Source organism: Apus apus, chromosome 24 (genome assembly GCF_020740795.1).
Source record: "Apus apus isolate bApuApu2 chromosome 24, bApuApu2.pri.cur, whole genome shotgun sequence".
NCBI classification, from domain to species: Eukaryota; Metazoa; Chordata; class Aves; order Apodiformes; family Apodidae; genus Apus; species Apus apus.
The window spans coordinates 4,920,001-4,937,408 of record NC_067305.1 but is presented as its reverse complement, the minus strand read 5'-3'; the positions used below and the strand labels follow the sequence as shown (position 1 = coordinate 4,937,408).

General features: G+C 44.0%; 1 protein-coding gene across 10 annotated transcripts; it reads left to right on the top strand.

Annotated features, from left to right (window-relative positions):
• Nucleotides 1–80: 80 nt before the first annotated feature.
• SUGP2 (SURP and G-patch domain containing 2) lies at nucleotides 81–17,177 on the top strand. Of its 10 annotated transcripts, none has more exons than XM_051639403.1 (10): nucleotides 83–572; nucleotides 1,847–3,460; nucleotides 4,545–4,662; nucleotides 5,304–5,803; nucleotides 5,980–6,091; nucleotides 6,887–7,404; nucleotides 8,506–8,570; nucleotides 9,217–9,353; nucleotides 12,482–12,602; nucleotides 15,597–17,177. In XM_051639403.1, exons 1-9 carry the CDS (start codon nucleotides 452–454, stop codon nucleotides 12,600–12,602), a joined length of 3,306 nt encoding a protein of 1,101 aa, XP_051495363.1. In that variant the 5' UTR covers nucleotides 83–451; the 3' UTR covers nucleotides 15,597–17,177. The 10 variants fall into 10 exon arrangements, 8 of the variants coding, with proteins under 8 accessions (XP_051495367.1, XP_051495368.1, XP_051495364.1 ...); XM_051639401.1 differs by having other exon boundaries at nucleotides 12,784–17,177; XR_007891542.1 differs by lacking the exon at nucleotides 8,506–8,570 and having other exon boundaries at nucleotides 82–572.
• Nucleotides 17,178–17,408: the final 231 nt, after the last annotated feature.

Genomic DNA, 17,408 nt, shown 5'->3' with positions numbered 1-17,408 from the left:
GGAGATCCGGGTGGCGGGAGCGGGGCGGGGGCGCCGCGCGGGGGGGCAGGGCCGGGGCGGGGGCCGCTCCTGCTCCTCCTGCTCCTCCTGCTCTTCCTCCTCCTCCTCCTCCTCCTCCTCCTCCTCCTCCTCCTCCTCCTCCTCCTCCTCCTCCTCCTCCTTCTCCTCCGCCTCCTCCGCCTCGGCCGGTGGGCTGCGAGCTGCCGGGGGTCGCCCGGTGAGGGGTGGGAAGGCGGGAGGCGCCCACGGCCGCCGATCCCCCCCCCCCGCCTCACGTTTTACCTCAGAACGGGCCGCCCCGCGTGGGAAGGCGGAGGAGGAAAGAGCTCCCGGCACCCCAAGCCCGTGCGGGGGGGAGTCCGCTCTGCCCGGGGGGGGCCCCGGGAAGGTGTGGGCAGCGGGAGGAGCCTCCCCGCCCGGGCAGGGCCGCGCCGTGTTGTTCTGCTGCGGGATGAAAATGGCCTCTCGGCGGATCACACGGGAAACGTTTGATGCTGTCGTGCAGGACAAAGTTAAAAGGTACCGCATGGAGCGGGGCGATGCTGTGCAGGACACCGTCCAGCATTTTAAAGGTAATGAGCCGTGGGCGTGACAAGCTGAGCGTTGTACCCGTTATCCTGGTACCAGCGGTGGGTGGTTTCTTGCCTTCCATTAGCGCGTGTGTGCTTGGAACACGGACTTGCTCTGGTGTTTTTCCACATCCATTTTCATTTAAGAGGCTAATAGCTTGATGTGACTGACACTGTTTCAACGTGGAGTGCAAATTCCAGGCAAAAACCCGAATTTCAAACAAAGGAATTCTGTTCAGGCTGCATCTGAGAGTGGGTCCAATTACAGGGAGGTCTCCGGAGACATTGCTGCAGGATGGAATTCTGTTGATGTCTGATAAGTTAAATAAATATAGGAGTGCGTTTGGAGCCTTTGGGTCTTTGTATTTCATGTTATTTTTGCAGAAGAAGCTAAAAGGAGGACATGAATGTAGTGAGCATTTATAAAACACGATCTGCAAATGCTTTAATCTCCTACATTTGACATTTAAAATGTCTAGAAAAATAACTTGGATTGCTTGTGTAGGAAATTGAGAGTTTTAGAGTGAGGTGTTTTCTGTTCTGAAGTTGTGTAAGCTCCAAAGAAATAATTTCTTTTCAATACAAGAAATGTTCAAGTGTTCTTTACTTTCTGAATTTAAGTACTGGAATAGGAAATTCTGGAGGCTTTGCAGGAAATTCTAGTATTTCTGGCATTAATCTTCTCTTAGATAATTGTGTGTGAGTTTGTAAAAGATATAGTCTGTCCAACTGTGGAATTCTGACATCCAGTGTTGGGGCAGCTATTTTTACATCTGAGAAACCCAAGTGGAAGGATTAGGAGCACAACAGCACAACAGCAGCATCTTCCAGACTGAAGAAGTTGTGAGCAAACAGAAAATGGGAGTTTATAGCAGAGCTTGCATCTCAGCTTTAGTGGGAGCAGAAGTTTTAACTGTTTTGTCCCGTGTGTTTAGGTGTTGTTAATAATTTGTTGGATTATTCAGTGTGTGTAAGAAAGCAAATGGGAATGTCCTAAAGCTAGATTTGTGTGTTGTGCTTCACAAGTTTTGATGTGTTGACTCTTGTGTCTAAATATGTTTATTAAAGCTTTTTCTTCATGAATTCTTGTCCATCCCTGGCAGTGTTGAAGGGCAGGTTGGATGGGGCTTGGAGCAACCTGGGCTGGTGGGAGGTGTCCCTGCCCATGCAGGGGGTGGGACTGGATGGTCTTTGAGGTCCCTTCCAACCCAAACCATTCCATGATTCTGAGATGCCACTTGCAGAGCATTGGTGTGTTGATGTCTTTATCATTACAGCTCACTCAAGGCCAGTCCCAAGGCCAAGATATGAAGACAGTTTTCATGATGATGGGAGATACACTCATGACAACGCCCAGTACCACCCACACGATGACTGGAGTGAAGACCCCAGAGATGATTACCCAGGACCTTCTTACAGATCCACGAGTCCTCTCCTGAGGAAGGAGAACTATTACCATGAACAGTACGGCCGCCTGGCTCCTCGTGACAGGGAGTTTGGCCGCCTGGCCTCTCGTGACAGGGACTATGGGCGTCCAGCTTCCCACAACAGGGATTATGGGCATCCAGCCTCTCACAACCGGGAGTACGGGCGCCCAACTTCCCACGACCGGGAATACGGGGGCCTGGCTCATGACCAGGACTATGGCCCTCCTGACTCTTGGGAATGTACTGGACCACATGAAACTGACTTTAGCTCTTCAGATATTTTAGGGGACTTTAGATCACCGGGACTCATGGAAGATGACTATGGCAACATGGAGAACCAGGAGTACGACGTGGAGTTTGGAGTTCAGTCCGACAGCGAGTTCCGACCCCCGGGACAGAGGGGCAACCTTGGCAGGGGAAGAGCTCTGCGGGGAAAGCGTCTTGTGAGGGGTGCTGTTAAAACCAAAGTATTCAAAGGAGACCTCAAAACTCCCCTGAAGAAATGGAACATGAAAAAACTGCCCCCGGGCCCCGAGCAGAAGCCAGCTCTGCAACCTGATCCCGCCCCAGAATCCATGGAACAACCCGACCCGAGGCCGGGGAGCGCCCAGCGCCCCAACCAGAAGTTGCCACCACGACCTAATCAGAGGCCAGCTCTGACAACCCAGAGGCCTCTCCTCAAGCTCCGAAAGCCTGCACACTTTTTCAGGAATCTCAGCTTCGACCTGGTGGATAAATCGGACATTTTTTCAACCTTTGGAATAGAAATTATAAAATGGGCTGGGTTTCACGCCATCAAAAACGACGCCGAGTTTTCCCGGCTCTTTAGAGCCCTCTTTGAGCTAGAGACAGAAACCTGTGCAAAAATGCTGGCTTCCTTCAAGTGCTCCTTAAAGCCAGAACACAGAGATTATTGTTTCTTCACTATCAAGAGTTTACAACACGCTGCTCTGAAAACTCCCAAAGTGGACAACGAGTTTTTAAACATGCTGTTGGACAAGGGTGCTGTGAAAACAAAGAACTGCTTCTTTGAAATCATAAAACCTTTTGATAAATACATCATGAGGCTCCAAGACCGGCTCCTGAAAGGTGTCACCCCGCTGCTCATGGCCTGCAATGCCTACGAGCTGAGTGTCAAAACCAGTGGGTTTGGGAACCCAAGAGAAATGGCAGCTGCTTTTGAGACCACTGTTTCTCTCTGTCGTAAATCTTTAGCACTTCTGGGGCAGACCTTTGCCCTGGCCTCTGTTTTTAGGCAAGAGAAAATCCTTGAAGCTGTAGGGCTCCAGGAAATGGCCCCAGCACCAACACTGTTCCCAAACTTTGATGATTCAACCTTGTTTGGGAGGGAGTACATTGAAAACCTGAAGGCTTGGTTGGAGAAGAGTGGATATCCAATTCAGATGAAAACAACTGAACCAGAGTCCACAGAACAGCTGAAAAAACCCACTCCTGACACAAAAGGTAAAAGTGAGTGAGCTGTTGTAGGATACTTTGCAGTAGATAATTTATTTGTCACTGGCATTTTAGCTTAATGTTATGGTTAAGGTCAGGATTTACTAATTCTGGGAATTCCATGTAAAATATTAGCAGCGTTGAGGCAGGTAGTAAATACTATTTACTAAATACTAGTAAATACTGTACCATTTTTAGCTTTGGATGAAACACGTCTCCTCACTCCCTTGCCGTCTCCTCACTCCCTTGCCGTCTCCTCACTCCCTTGCCGTCTCCTCACTCCCTTGCCGTCTCCTCACTCCCTTGCCGTCTCCTCACTCCCTTGCCTTCTCCTCACTCCCTTGCCTTCTCCTCACTCCCTTGCCTTCTCCTCACTCCCTTGCCTTCTCCTGCACATTCTTATCCTTGAAATGGAGGCTTTTCCCCCTGTGCTCTGGGCTGCCCTAGCTGCACAACTCCAGAGAAGGGGCCAGGACCCCAGCTGGAACTGCCTGTGTCACAGAACAAGTATTCACATCTAAGCACAGCCAGAGATGTTGCCTTCCCTGCTTTTAGCAGATGCAGGTGTATTTCTTTGAAGCTGTTGAAATACCACCATCTGCAGGAACAAGTCTCTCCTCTGCTGTCTCAGGCCATCCAGTTCATTCTCTCTAACGTGTCCTTACTCATTAGTCTGCTCATCTGTTTTTTCCTAATTGGACTTCAGAGGTCTCACAGCACTGACAGCAATGGCTGATAATCTGGATCTCACTCCCTCAGAGTGCTGTCCAGGTGTACTGATTTTGCACAAAATCCTTTTGGAACAAGAAGTATTTGCCCTTTAAAGAATGGCTTCACTTCCCCAGGATGGCAAATGGTAATTTTCTTCACCCATTTCTCATAACAAACTGTTCTAGAATCCAAACTGAGCTGAGAAAACAGTCAGAAAGTTTCTGAGGCTTCTTTAAATTATTCTAGTATTAAGTGAACCTTTTGTTTTTTATTAGTAGTATGTTGAAAAATTGCACGTGCCAAAAAATAAAAGAGCTGACACCTCGATACTCTGTTGCTGGGAACAATAAAAGCACTGACTGGATTTCATGTCCTCCTGCAGCCCCACAACGAGCTGATCGGAAGGTTGTAGAGACAATTGAGCAGCTGGTGAACAACATTGTTTCAGGAACCTTGTCTGCCAAAGAGAGGAATGCCCAAAAGAACTGCCCTGAATATTGGTAGGTGTGTTTGAACAGCATGTCAGAATGCTACTCCCTGATGAAGATATTTGGAATATATTTAATTAGATGCAGTGTTTCATTCACTGGGTGAATCCAAAGCCTACTGGATATTTAATCAGCCTTTCTGAAGATGTTTCCTCAGCTAATTGTACTTCCTGATATCCCTGGAAATTGTCCTGTTGCTTCTGTTTTGTCTAGTAGATAATGTCCCATTTGATCTGTCAATAGTGACCATGTCAATCCAAATACAAGATGTTAAAAGCAATTTACAGGATGAAAGTAATAAGCAAATGTAGTTAATATATACACACAGAAAGGTAACAAACTTTGGGATCTGGTGTCCTATGACTGAAGTTGGAAAGCTGAGACACTTCCAAAAGTAACGACCTTTTAATATGACAGTATCTCTTGATGTGTGAATTGCAGCATAGCTGATTAATTACTAGACAAATGATTTATGTTGAAACCATCAATTATTTGCTTGGCAATACTTTGCCTGCTGGAGGTGGCTGTTACTCTGCACAGGCTGATGTTAATGCAGCAACTTGTGCACAGCCCAGGAAGAAAGGATTGATGGCTACTGAGAATCTGAGGTGAGTTGTGCTTTCATTTACTTTTATTTCTATGATTTTATTTAGGTTCTTGTCTGATGAAGACAGTCTGGAATACAAGTATTACAGGCTGAAGCTGTCAGAGGTGCAGAGGAGAACAGCAGCTGGGAAGGAAGCAGGGGGTGAGGGCACAACACTAGAAGAAGCTGCCACAGAATCAGTCAGGGCCATGCTGTACGCCAGGAAAGTTGCCAGTATTAAGAGAAGACTGTTCAAAAGAAAAAGGCTTGGAATTATCACACAACGTGGCATTCGAGGAAGGAAGGTGAGGAGAGCAACCACAGGGACACAGACTGTGCTCTCAGCTGGGACAGTGCTGAAGCACCAAGACAAACATCTCCAAGTCCAGTCAAAGCCTTCTGCAGAAACCAGCCTGGCTGAGAAGAGCTCTGCCCTTGATAGCACCTCATCCTCACAGGGTGCCACCAGTGCAGAGGTGTCTCTGCCAGCAGAAGAAAGGGCAAATTCTGAGGATTTCTTAGCACCATCTGAACTTTTCCAGCCATTATCCTCTGAGTTTCCTGATGGTAAGTGAAAATTCAAGATTAGATTTAAAATTTTAAAGGATAAGAGAAGACAATTGCACAGAATGTTCTGCTGGAGAGTCTAAAAAAAAACATTTATTTTGCTAAAGGAGCTGGATCTCAGCTGTACTGCCCTTCCAGTAGGAAGCTCTAGGTAACAAACATCCTGTTTCTTGCAGTGGATGCTAAAACAATGGAAACTGCTGAGAAGCTTGCCAAGTTTGTTGCTCAGGTAGGACCAGAAATTGAGCAGTTCAGCATAGACAACAGTGCAGATAACCCAGATCTTTGGTGAGTAACCTCCACGTTTACCTGCATAAACGGGCTGAAAAGAAAAATCAAACTGCATCTAAACCATGACTAGGGAGGTAGTTCCTTTCACTGTTGGTTGAGATGTGGGCTTTTATTCCCTGTGTTTAGGAACAGAGGATTTTGAGCAGTGTTCCCTGTTGTCCTGCTCAGCACCTCCATTCATGGGGAATATCTGAAATGCTTCAGAAAGAAAAACACCTCTCCCATACACCTACAGGCACTGATGTGGTTTTTTCTTTTATATCCAAAGTAATCAGCTTGAGACAAAGCTGATTTTGTTCTGCCAAAGTGTTTTCAATCTTGTTATTTTTTAAGTGAGGCTTTGACTACAGTGGCCCACGTGCTCTGCTGTAAATTAGCAGAGGGTTTTCTCTTCATTAGGCTGTGCCAACAGAAATGGGGCCCTGTTACCTCTTCTGCCTCTGGGAATCACGGCACCCATCTTCACATGGACCACAGGACTGAAATTTGGAAGAACTGAATTCTCTCCTGGGCTCTGCTGTTTGCCCTGGGTCACCCAGAGCATCTTCTCTGGGTTTCTCCATCTAATTAAGAGAATTTTACCAAATTCTTCACAAACCAGTTTGTTAAAAAGCAGCCTGTAAGACGTGAGGGGAACAACTGCTGCTTCTGGCACGTGTTGTTGGGGAATCTTAGCAACTCTACAAAAGCAAACCTGCAGGGACCATTGAGAAATGTGTTTCTAATGTCTTGCTCATGCTAGCTGAAGAAAAATCTCTTTCTGATGTCATTTTCCCTGTCATTTCTGCTCAGGTTTCTGCAGGATCGGAACAGTTCTGCTTTCAAATTCTACCGAATGAAAGTCTATGAGTTGTGTCCCTCCATTAACTTCAGTGCTGTGTCAGAAGCAGCTGATGCTGGGGAAAGTGCTAAACCTGAAGAGAGAAATTTGGACGTTTCAGAAGAGGAAGAGGATGAAGAAGAAGAGGAAGAAGATAATGAGGAGGAAGCTGAGTTTGAGGAAGATACCTCCCAGCCTTTGGAAGAAATGGAAATGGAGCATGCAGAGGAAGGAGACGAGGATGACATCTCAGCAGGTAGAAGTGTGGAAAACCTAGATGAAGAGATGGTTTCCAAAACAGGAGAGGAAATTTCAGCAGGTGAAATGCAGCTGGCCACAGCATCTGATGGTGCTGTACCCAATCTGTCGACACAGGCACCAGCTCCTGCTCCTGGTACCCCATTTCCTCGCAAACGAATCAGCAGCAAGTCTCTGAAAGTTGGTATGATTCCTGCATCCAAAAGGATTTGCCTCATAGAAGAGCCAAAAGGTGAGTGATAATTAAAAGATATTTATATTCGTAGGTCTCATTGATATTTGTATTTGATATTGGTATTTGTAGGTCTTGAGTGCAGAATTCCTGGGTTTTATGGACTTTGTCATGGGCAGTTAATGGCAAAAATAATGACACTCCTTTAGTCTAGAAATGAATACAATGTTCACTTTAAGGGCTCACTCCACTGACAGAGAATCTGAATAAATTGTGGAACACTTTTTATACTGTAGTGCAAAAGCAAAGTTTGCATCAAACATCAGTCCTCAAATATTCTCTAAGTATATATCATAAAATCATGGAATGTTTTGGGTTGGAAGGGACCTTAAAGATCATCTAGATCCAACCCCCTTCACGGGCAGGGACACCTCCCACCAGCCCAGGTTGCTCCAAGCCCCATCCAACCTGCCCTTCAACACTTCCAGGGATGGGGCAGCCACAGCTTCCCTGGACAACCTGTTCCAGTGCCTTGCCCATTATCCTCTCTGCTGCTTAAAAAGCTCCCACTAGTAGTTTTTGTGGGGTTTGTTTGATCAGTGTGTGGAAGGTTTAACAGCTCTAAGTACAGCCCTGAGCATATTTGGAGTGTTTGACTACATATATTCAGACTTTGGATTGGCCTGTCAGATTTTGTCAGTGTGGGCACAGCAGATATTCTAAGAAGTGAGAGGTAATAACTGAAAACTGATTCTATGGGCTCAGCTGCTGCTTTAACAAATGTCTTTTCTTTGCATCATGATTTTTATTGGTGTAGGCTGTCATTTGTGATATGAAAATGATGTACAATAAGCTCATTTAAGTCTAGCCTGAATGTTCTATAAGAGCATTACAGAAGCTCAGGGAAATCAAAGATCCAGAGCCTATAGTGTATCAGATGTCCATGGCCTGTCCAAAAGGAAACACATGGACTCTACCTTTTTTGTGCTGGAGGGAGGGAGAAGGTCTTGCTGTTTCTTTTTTTATTCTGATCTTTTCTTGTTGGTTCTGATTTTAGGCTGAGGCATTGAGTCAGGAGTCCCACCTGAGATGTACTTTTGGAGCTCTGTGTTCAAATTGTTTCTCTTTACAGCTGAATTTTGTCATTGATTTGATTTGCAGTGCATGAACCTGTCAGAATTGCTTATGATAGGCCTCGTGGTTGCCCAGTGACAAAGAAGAAGAAGGTAAAGAACTATTCTGGCTTGACATTGTATTCTGCAATCAACTGTCTTTACAAGAGAGCCTCTGAAAATGTGTCCTTGCCAGAAAATTGAATTAAAGCCTGAAAAGCCTGATCCTGAAACCCAGTGGGCTAAATCTTAGGAGAGCCATGCCTCCTGTTGGCTCTTAACTACCTGTGTGAAAAGGAAACATCTTATGATTCGAGCACTATTGAACAACTGTGTGTTAATCTTGTGTTCTGCTAAATAAATATATCCAGAGATGAGTGCATTGCTGCCTGGAAAGTCTGTTGTCATTTTCTAAAATGGGTGAAATGTGATTTGAGTATTAGGGATTCCCTCAGTATTTGTTACTGAAAAAGCATGACTACCTTTTAAAATAGGCAGGTGTTTTCTTTGCTATTTTAATAATGTAATTAAACAGTCTGAGAACCTGAGATATATGTTCTTATTTTGTGAAGTGGCAAGGCAGGTTGCTCTTTGATAAGACTTCTTCTGTGTAGCTGCTGAAGTGCTGCTGAGGAGACATTTCTGTATATACTTAAGTTCAAACACAGTTTCTGGGGGGGGGGATTGATGGATTTTTACTACATGATCTCCCCGTATAACAAAACCTCCCCTTTGTTTTTCTGTTGTTTCCTCTCCCCAGAAACCAAAAGATTTAGAATTTTCCCACAAGAAGCTGACAAACAGGAACGTGGGTTTCCAGATGCTTCAGAAGATGGGCTGGCAAGAAGGGCACGGCCTTGGGACACGGGGAAAAGGAATCAGAGAGCCTGTAAAAGTGTATGTAATGGGAACACACAACAGAAGTGTGACAGCTCTGGGATTCCAGTAGTAACTATGTTTATCTAACCCACCTAGATGTGACCAGCTCCATGTTTTGTTTCCTTCCTGGCTTCAGCCAAGCTGGGCGTGGGGACTTCACACATTGTTCTGGCCAGGCTGGGCAGTCTGGTCAGGAGGGTGGCTGGTTCTTGCCATCCAGTTTGACATCTCTGAAGGCTGCAGCATGAGTGCTGCAGTGTGTGGGCACTTTCTGAAGATACAGGGGTGCCCTTCTTCTTCAGGAGATGTTTTTTTGTTGTATTTAGGGGTTTTTTAACACACAGTATTATCCTGGGAACCTCCTTGCCACCACGCCAGGTACATAATGTCTATTCAGCCTTTGGGAACATCATACACAGCACTCTGAGGTTTAGGCCACAAATTTATTTTCACTCTAATGGTGTGATTTATTCCACTGCACACTGAAAGAGGTAAGTGCATCTGCCAGAAGGTAAGTGTGCCTTCTCCTTTCAAATAAACTTCTGGTTTTGAATCTTCAGTTTGTCTTTCCAAGTTGCTGTTTCCAGTGTCCACTGCTGCCAGCACGGAGAATGAGCAACACCTCCTTCAACTCCCTGACTGAATAAGGAGGCAGAAGCTACTTGTTTCTCTCTAAACCCATTTGACAAGCTTTTCTAGTCCACACATGTAGCCAGGGGTTTAACAGTCTGCTTTCTGCAGGGGTTTCTGTGTTCCCTTTGTGCCTTCTGCAGTCCTGGTGATTTGTATTGGTGTGATACTTCTGGATTGGTACTTGGATACTTCTGGTTTCTTTTCCTTAGTGCTCCCTGTGGTCCAGTGCCCACCTCTATATTTTATTTTTCCTTCTTCAGCAGCACATGGACACTGAGGAAGCAGCTCACTTCACCTTTGTGTTCACCACTGTTAGAACCTTGGTTTTTAACCTCAAAACTTGGTGGGACCAAATACGAGTATTTCTTTCTTGGTTCCTGTAGCTCCTGGCACAAGATCTGCTGCACTAATCATAAGCTGTTTGATTGTCTCTGGTCTGACAGGTAGCCCAGCACATCGTGCAGGTTTCTGGCCATCTTTTAAAACTGCATTTTTAATGTGAAAACAGTTTTTCCAGCTTGAGTCCATTGCTGCATCACTTTTGTAAAGACACCCACAAACAGAAGAGAAAAACTGTTTTCTGTACCTCTTGTGAAAACTTGTTGGCCCTTTTTGCAATGTAGAGAGAACTTCACATGATGTGCTTTCCCATCAGAGTCATTCCTTGGACTTTGGGACAGTCTCAGTGGGGATGAAACCAGTACAACTTAACCTTTTGCTTTCTCTTGTTAGTGGCTTTGATACAGTGCAGGGATGATTCCTGTAGTCACCTGCAGCCTCCACTCTTCCCTTTTGAAAACTCTTTTATTGATGACTTGTTTAAAACTCCAGGTGCTGTCTGATCTCATTCTCTGAACGAAAGGAGATGGATTAATAACTGGAGAGACTCTAAAGCTAGTGTAGAGCATATCTTGATTTTGATATTACACTGGTATCTCAAACTGATGTATTCAAGCACATCAGTTGTTTATACAAAGAAACTCCAGGCTCTTTTTTTGTTAGGAAGGCTTAAAGTTTGTCTTTGGCTGTGAGAGCAAGTCACTTATGTTACTGTATTAATTGCATAGTGGCTCCTCCTGGAAATGATGGGTCCAGAAATTGTGAATGCAGTTTAATTTTAGCAATGTGAGCTGTTCACTGTCTTGAGAACTCCTTTGTCACAGCTATGGGTCTGACCAATTCTGTGGTCCAAACTCAAAGGCAGGGCACTGCTGTGGGACAGACCCTCCTCTGAGTCGTGATGTCTTTGATTAGTTGTTTTTTCATTCTGAAAGTCATCTAGAGGAGGAGCTGGAGTGCAAATAGAAAGAAGAAATCTGTTCTTCCTGTTAGGAAGCATGAAGCAGCTGCTGTCTAAAGGAAATAGCAGGTGAGGACTCTGCTTCAAACAGGGCACATGAGGTTAAAAAAGCAAAGCTGCCAGGTCAGACTCACCCAGTCAGAAGAAAAACAGCACCCAGGGTTTCTACTGTGGACTGTAAAGTTGAATTTGCTTTTTAGAGTCTGTGAGTGTGCTTTCAGAATGGCCCAACAATCTGCTTGGCTTAAGTGGACCTGTTACTACAGACATTGGCTAAGAAGAACTTTTCTTTTTTCTCCTTAAGCTCCTCAGGTTTTTCCCTGGATAGCACAGCAATCCCACTTTCAGTACATGGGGCCATCTGAATGTTCTTACTTCCCATAATGAAATCTTTAACAGCCAACACTGTTGTAACTGACCTGGAGGATAAAACTGACACAGAGGTCCATTCCTGTGGCCAGGGTTTTATTAACCTGAGCTTTGGAAGGGCTGTGTCCTGTGCACACAGCCTGGAGAAAGAGATGGGCTTTCATTCTTTGTTTCTCTGCATTCTGTGGGTCATCCTCTCCAGCTGTTCCAGGGCAGGAAGCTGTTTGGTATTGTTGAGGCCTGTCTGCTTCTGTTGGCACGTTGAGATGAAGAGAGATGAGTTAATGACTCATTTTTCTTGGAAGGGCAGGAGCTCCAGGTTTTCATGGTGTGTATCCTGTGCGACTTCAGCTTGCTGTGGGTGCTAGAAATTTTAAGCAGAATTGTGTTCCCTTGGTAAAAATGTCACCTTTTATGCAGAGTTCTGTGGTGTTTCCTGCTCATTCCTCGATGCCCCTGATTGTGGCATTTGTGAACTGTAAGCAACAAGGCAATTTTTGCCATCTTTTCAGCAGAGGAGCCTCTCTACTATGATCCAAGTAGTTAATACAAGAGTTCATGTCATAATTTGTTCTCTCAAATGACTAGATCTTCACTGCTCCCTTGCCATCATAGGAGCATTATCTTCTGGTGGGTATTTGCATGTGAAATGGGAGGTGGGAACTGGTTTATAGTTGATCTGGTAGGCCAGGTCCCAGGCCTCTGCTCCCCTTCTCCCAAAAAGGAAGCAAAAGTAATTCCCACTTGCATTGTGTCCATGTTGGCAGCTGTTGTTTAGATCTCTTCTGCTCGTTGTCAAATGTAAGAGAAACGGAGTGTTCTAACTATTCATTTTGCTCCCTAGGGGTGCTACCTCTGCAGGGGAGGGCTTGGGTGTTGCAGGGGAAGAAAATAAAGAAGATGCATTTGATGTTTTCCGTCAAAGAATGATACAAATGTACAGGCAGAAAAGAGCAAGTAAATAGGTATGTGCAATGGACACGGCTGCTTTGTCAATTCCTGCAAACATTAAAATACCAGGGTGGTTTAAGTCTTCCTTTACCAAGCAATTATTACTGTTCCCGTGAGTGTGTCTGGCTTCCTAGCATTTCCTGGAAGTCCAGACCTACATTGAACTGCTGAGTTACCCCAAATCTTACTTCCTAGGTGTGACATTAAGAGACTGGCTCGCTAGGAAGTGCACGGACATGCAAAGGCTGCTGTGGGAAAGAGCTTCAGCAGAGTGTGCCAGTGTGAAGGACACTTTGTTCTCTAGTAGTGGACTTGAACACTAATATATTAAAACATTTTCCAAGATTAAAGTTAGTCTTGTATTTAACTGTGCAAGCTAACAGCTTGGATGTCATCTTCTGAGGAAGAAACACCTGACTTTGTTCTCGGAAGTGCCTGTTTACCTCTCTCTTGGGCCAAGTTTGCCTGTTCTGTGAGGAGGTGGCTTACCAAAAACCAGAATAAGCCACATGGAAAACACAACTAGCCTGGTTTGGCTTTGATCCTTTCTGAAGCCAAGAATCTTCTCAAATTCAGATCTTCTTGCAAGGCAGTTCAGATTTTACTTCACTCCATTTTACTGATGGGCCATTCTGAGCTACTTCTGGAGCCTGCAAAAAAGCAGTTCCCTTTCCTCCACACACCACTTTCAAGAAGAGTCTACCTGCATGCTTCTTCTGTATGTGATTCTAGACCTTAAGTGTAGGATGAATAACTGAGTTCATCCAAGTCTGAGAACACTAAACTCTTCCTTGAAAACCTCAGCAGGTTTTTTTCATTGTCATGAACAAGCAGTACATGTTTTAAGTGTACTTTTGGTTTTTGCACAAATTTGCAGCTCTTCTCCAACTAATTCTTGAATGATTTCTTTCCTTCTCAAAGAAGTTTAAGCCATGAGCAGGTGCAATCCATGTGTCTGCAGGAAACACTAAGAAAATCCTTGGAAGTAAGATATATGGAAGTCATCTGCAAATGGATCATCAGTTTGTAAGGCCATCAGTATAGAGTCATTTCTGTTTCTGTTAAATATTTGCTTTGCAGAAGTTCTTTCATTGAAAAACCCCAAGAAATAAAAAGCTTGTGCTTTTAAGGGACTATTCCAGAACTTAATGAAGGAGAAGACTGGATTAATCCACTGTGCTGCAACAAAAAGCATTACTTAACTGTTCTGAAGACATGAAGGATTTCACATTGTTACCACAAATAAACATCCAAGGTCTGATTGTTCATCTTTTCCCAACTTCCACATCAATAAGGGATCTGTGACTGGATTGCTGAAAGTGACAGCACTTAAGATGGCACTTTTTAGTGTACTCATTCTTCATTACCTTTCTAAAACAAGTCCAAAATCTTCACCTGAATGTTGTAGTACCACAGCCTGAAGTTCTCTTTGTGGGGTTGATCTTGAGCCGATGCATGTTTTGCTTCCTAGGAGTGAGTGCTGCCTTGCTGCTGTTTTCATCCTGCTTCTTGTAGAGCAAAGAGCTTGTGGTAAAAGCACTGATAGCACCCCACAGAAATGTGGCAGCACCTCCAGTTCCCAACTGACAAATATGCAAGAAATTGTGTTATCCAGTTACCAACTTGCCTGTGCCTGCTGTTTAAAGAACAAAATGCCCTTCTTGCTCCATTAAAAACCGTGCTGGTTGAAAGGGAGTGTCTTCATTTTTATTTGGTAGCAAAACACTTTTCCTTGCTTGTAACAACCAATTTTTAGTTTATGAATTCAAGTTGTTGGGTTTTTTTTTCTTTGCTGGATGGGTCTTTGAAACCACAAGAAACAAAACCATGTTGCAGTGTAATTTTCTGATCCCTCAGTTTTAGTTGCCTTGAAGCACTTACTGAATAAAACCATGATGGCAGATGCAGAGAAATATGCTGATAGTTCTGTTTTTCCATCAGCATCACATGTGTCTTCACCTTTACAAGAAGTTGAAGCCTGAAGGCTATAAATAGAAGTGAATTTGTCTGGTTGTCACACTTGATTAAGGACATCTGGGAGCCCAGACATTCCTCACAGGCTCTGCTTGGAGATGTTTAAAGTCCTTAAAACCTTCTGGACCACAGGCTACTTGAAAGATCATCAACTCCAGTACTTGGCAGTGTGTGCTTGGCTGTTGAGTTGCTGTTTGGGTGTGTTCTGCACTGCCCCTCTTTCTTTCCTGTGCCTAATGAGCAGTTCCACAGTGTGAAACTTGAAAGGAGATCTGTCAGTCACAGCCTGGAACTGGTACTGGAGGCTTCTGATTTATTCCTCAGACCCCCTCTAAGGGTTTAGCTTTTCTTTTGGTTTCAGTGATGAAGCTGCCAGTGTTCCTGGTGACCATTTTTATTTCCCTGCAGACATCCAGTTTGCTTCTTCTCTCCCAGTAACATTTTGGAAGGGTTCTTTGAGGAGATGTTGCAGAAAGGCACAGGGTGAGGTGGAGTTTCACACGAGGTTGAAATCCCCTCTCTAAGCCCCAGATCAACATTCTGGCTTCATTTGGCATCAGAGCATTCCAGGTGCCTTTGCTGAACACCTGCTCACCCAGTCTGGGAGAACTGCTGGTATCCATTTGGAAAATGGTACCGTCCTTCCCCAGGCCCATTCGAGTTAGATCATAATGCTGCCTTGAGAATAAAGGTGAACACTGGGAAAATCTGAATCTGCTCCCCTGGATGGCTGTAGTATGGTCAGTCTTTCTTGTGCCAAACTTTAATTTTGGACAAGAGCTCAGCAGAGCAGTCCTGGTGCTGAGATTCCAGTGTTGCTCTCGAGTGTGAGACCATTTGCCACTTTGATCTTGTTTTACCAAAAGATGACTTTGCACTCCTTTTGCAAAAAGGAATTTCCTTTTATTTTTTGACCTGCTTTTGCAGGCAGCTCTGATTTGAACATTTTAAATACTTGTACATGTGAAACATTTGTTGTGCAGATAATATATTGCCTTGTTTCAAGTTTACTAGCTTCTTTTCTGTTATTTTAGTTCCAGGCTCTCTTCCATGAAGACTGCAAGCTTCAGTGAACATTTTAACTAACTTCAGTGGTGTGTCTACTGTCTTTTGGTTGGTTTTTTGCCATTAATCTTGTAGAGCAAGTTTCTGTTCCGTGCAAACTGGCAGTAGTGCTAAGCTAGTAGATGCTTCTGTTACTGGGTAGCTGACCTTTCTTTTCAGTGTAAGTAAACATGTTAGCATTGTTAATCTTTTAATATCTGCAATAAATGTAGAACGGTAACAGTTAATCTGGTTTAAATGTTTTGCTTGTGAATTTGGCCATTTGTAAGAGATATGCATCATTTTGGCACTGACAAGTGGAACTGAGATCATGCAGTGTTACTTAGTGTAAAGCAGGATTTTATAGTGCACAAGGGAAGGAGGGTCCCTCTGGTTCTGTGCTGCTAAACTTCTCCCTTGAGAAAACCCACTAAATCATTTCTTGGTTACTTTTCCATGTGGCTTCTAGTGTATTAAATCCATACACAACAGTGTTAGTTCCCCCACGAATGCCAAAACCCAAACAGGATGCAAGTCTTGCCCTTGATTCACATAATCCCAGGCATTAAGTTGTCTCTCTGATTTTCTTGGTGTACTGACTTGACAACAGCAAAACTCTCTCTTTACCTACGTGCGTGGTTTACTGTTGCCTTTACATTCAGATTCCTTTTTAGACAGGATGTGAGGGGGAAAATTGCAAGGAACTGAAATGTAACCCTTGTGCAGCTGCCTTCTCTCCAGAGGTGAAGTCAGAGTGTTCGTTTGGGAAAGATCCTAGTCAGGTCTCCTGGTTCTTGCTTTCGTAGGAAAAGCTTTACAGAGGCAAGTTCAAGCCCTGGCTACACCTTTTTTCCTCCTTTTCTTTGAAAAAATGTATTAGATGTAAGGAGCTGGTTCTAGAAGAAAGGACATTTGCTCTCGTGGGAGAGAAATTAGGAGATCCCCCTTTTGGGGGAGAAGAGTAAGAAATCTCCAGTCAATAATACACTGTTTGGAGTAATTGTGTTGGACTAGAAGAGATGTTTTCCTTTTTTTTTTGCCTTCAGAGCTTTTCTTTGGTGTAATACCAATGACACTTTTCCTATTTTGTTTTTTAGAAGACACTACAGCATCCTTACTGTGAACATTTAATCTGTGCTGAGATGTTACTTCTCAAAAATCAATGTACAGTATTTTTTTTTTTCTATTGATATTCTGTTTGGCTTGAAAGTTAATCCTGATGTGCTGTGCCCAAAGAAAAGTCTGGACTCAGAAATTCAAATCCTGTTCTCTTGGATTGTTTTCTATCCTACAAGCAGGTCCATTTTCTAATTAAAAATGAATTCCTGAAAGTCCTGTATCATCTTCAATTCTGCATATCTCATGACTTGAGTGGCCAATCACAACCAGACTGTAGATTTGAGCAATAATAAACACCTTTAAATGAGAATATGCTCAAAGAACAATAGGGTACTTCTGAAATAAATAGTTTTTGTGAACCTTGTTAAGTAGGTAACTTGCTGAATTGCAGCAAGTGTGGAAAATGTTTGCATTCTCTGTGGGCAATAAAGTTACTGCTGTTTAAGAAAGCACTGGCACGGAGTGTGTTCTCTTCAGCTTCTTGGGCATAATTGGTGTCATTAGGAGGTTGTGCACATTTCCTTGGAAATTCCTGTGTAGGCAGGACTTTGCTTTGAAGGGGAAGTCGTATTTCATGATCCTGCCACTAGGTCATAAACAAAAGTAAAGCAGCAAATGCAAAGCAATACAATCTGATTTTTAGAACAGCTGCCCCTTTGGCAGAAGTTAATTATAAACTGTTT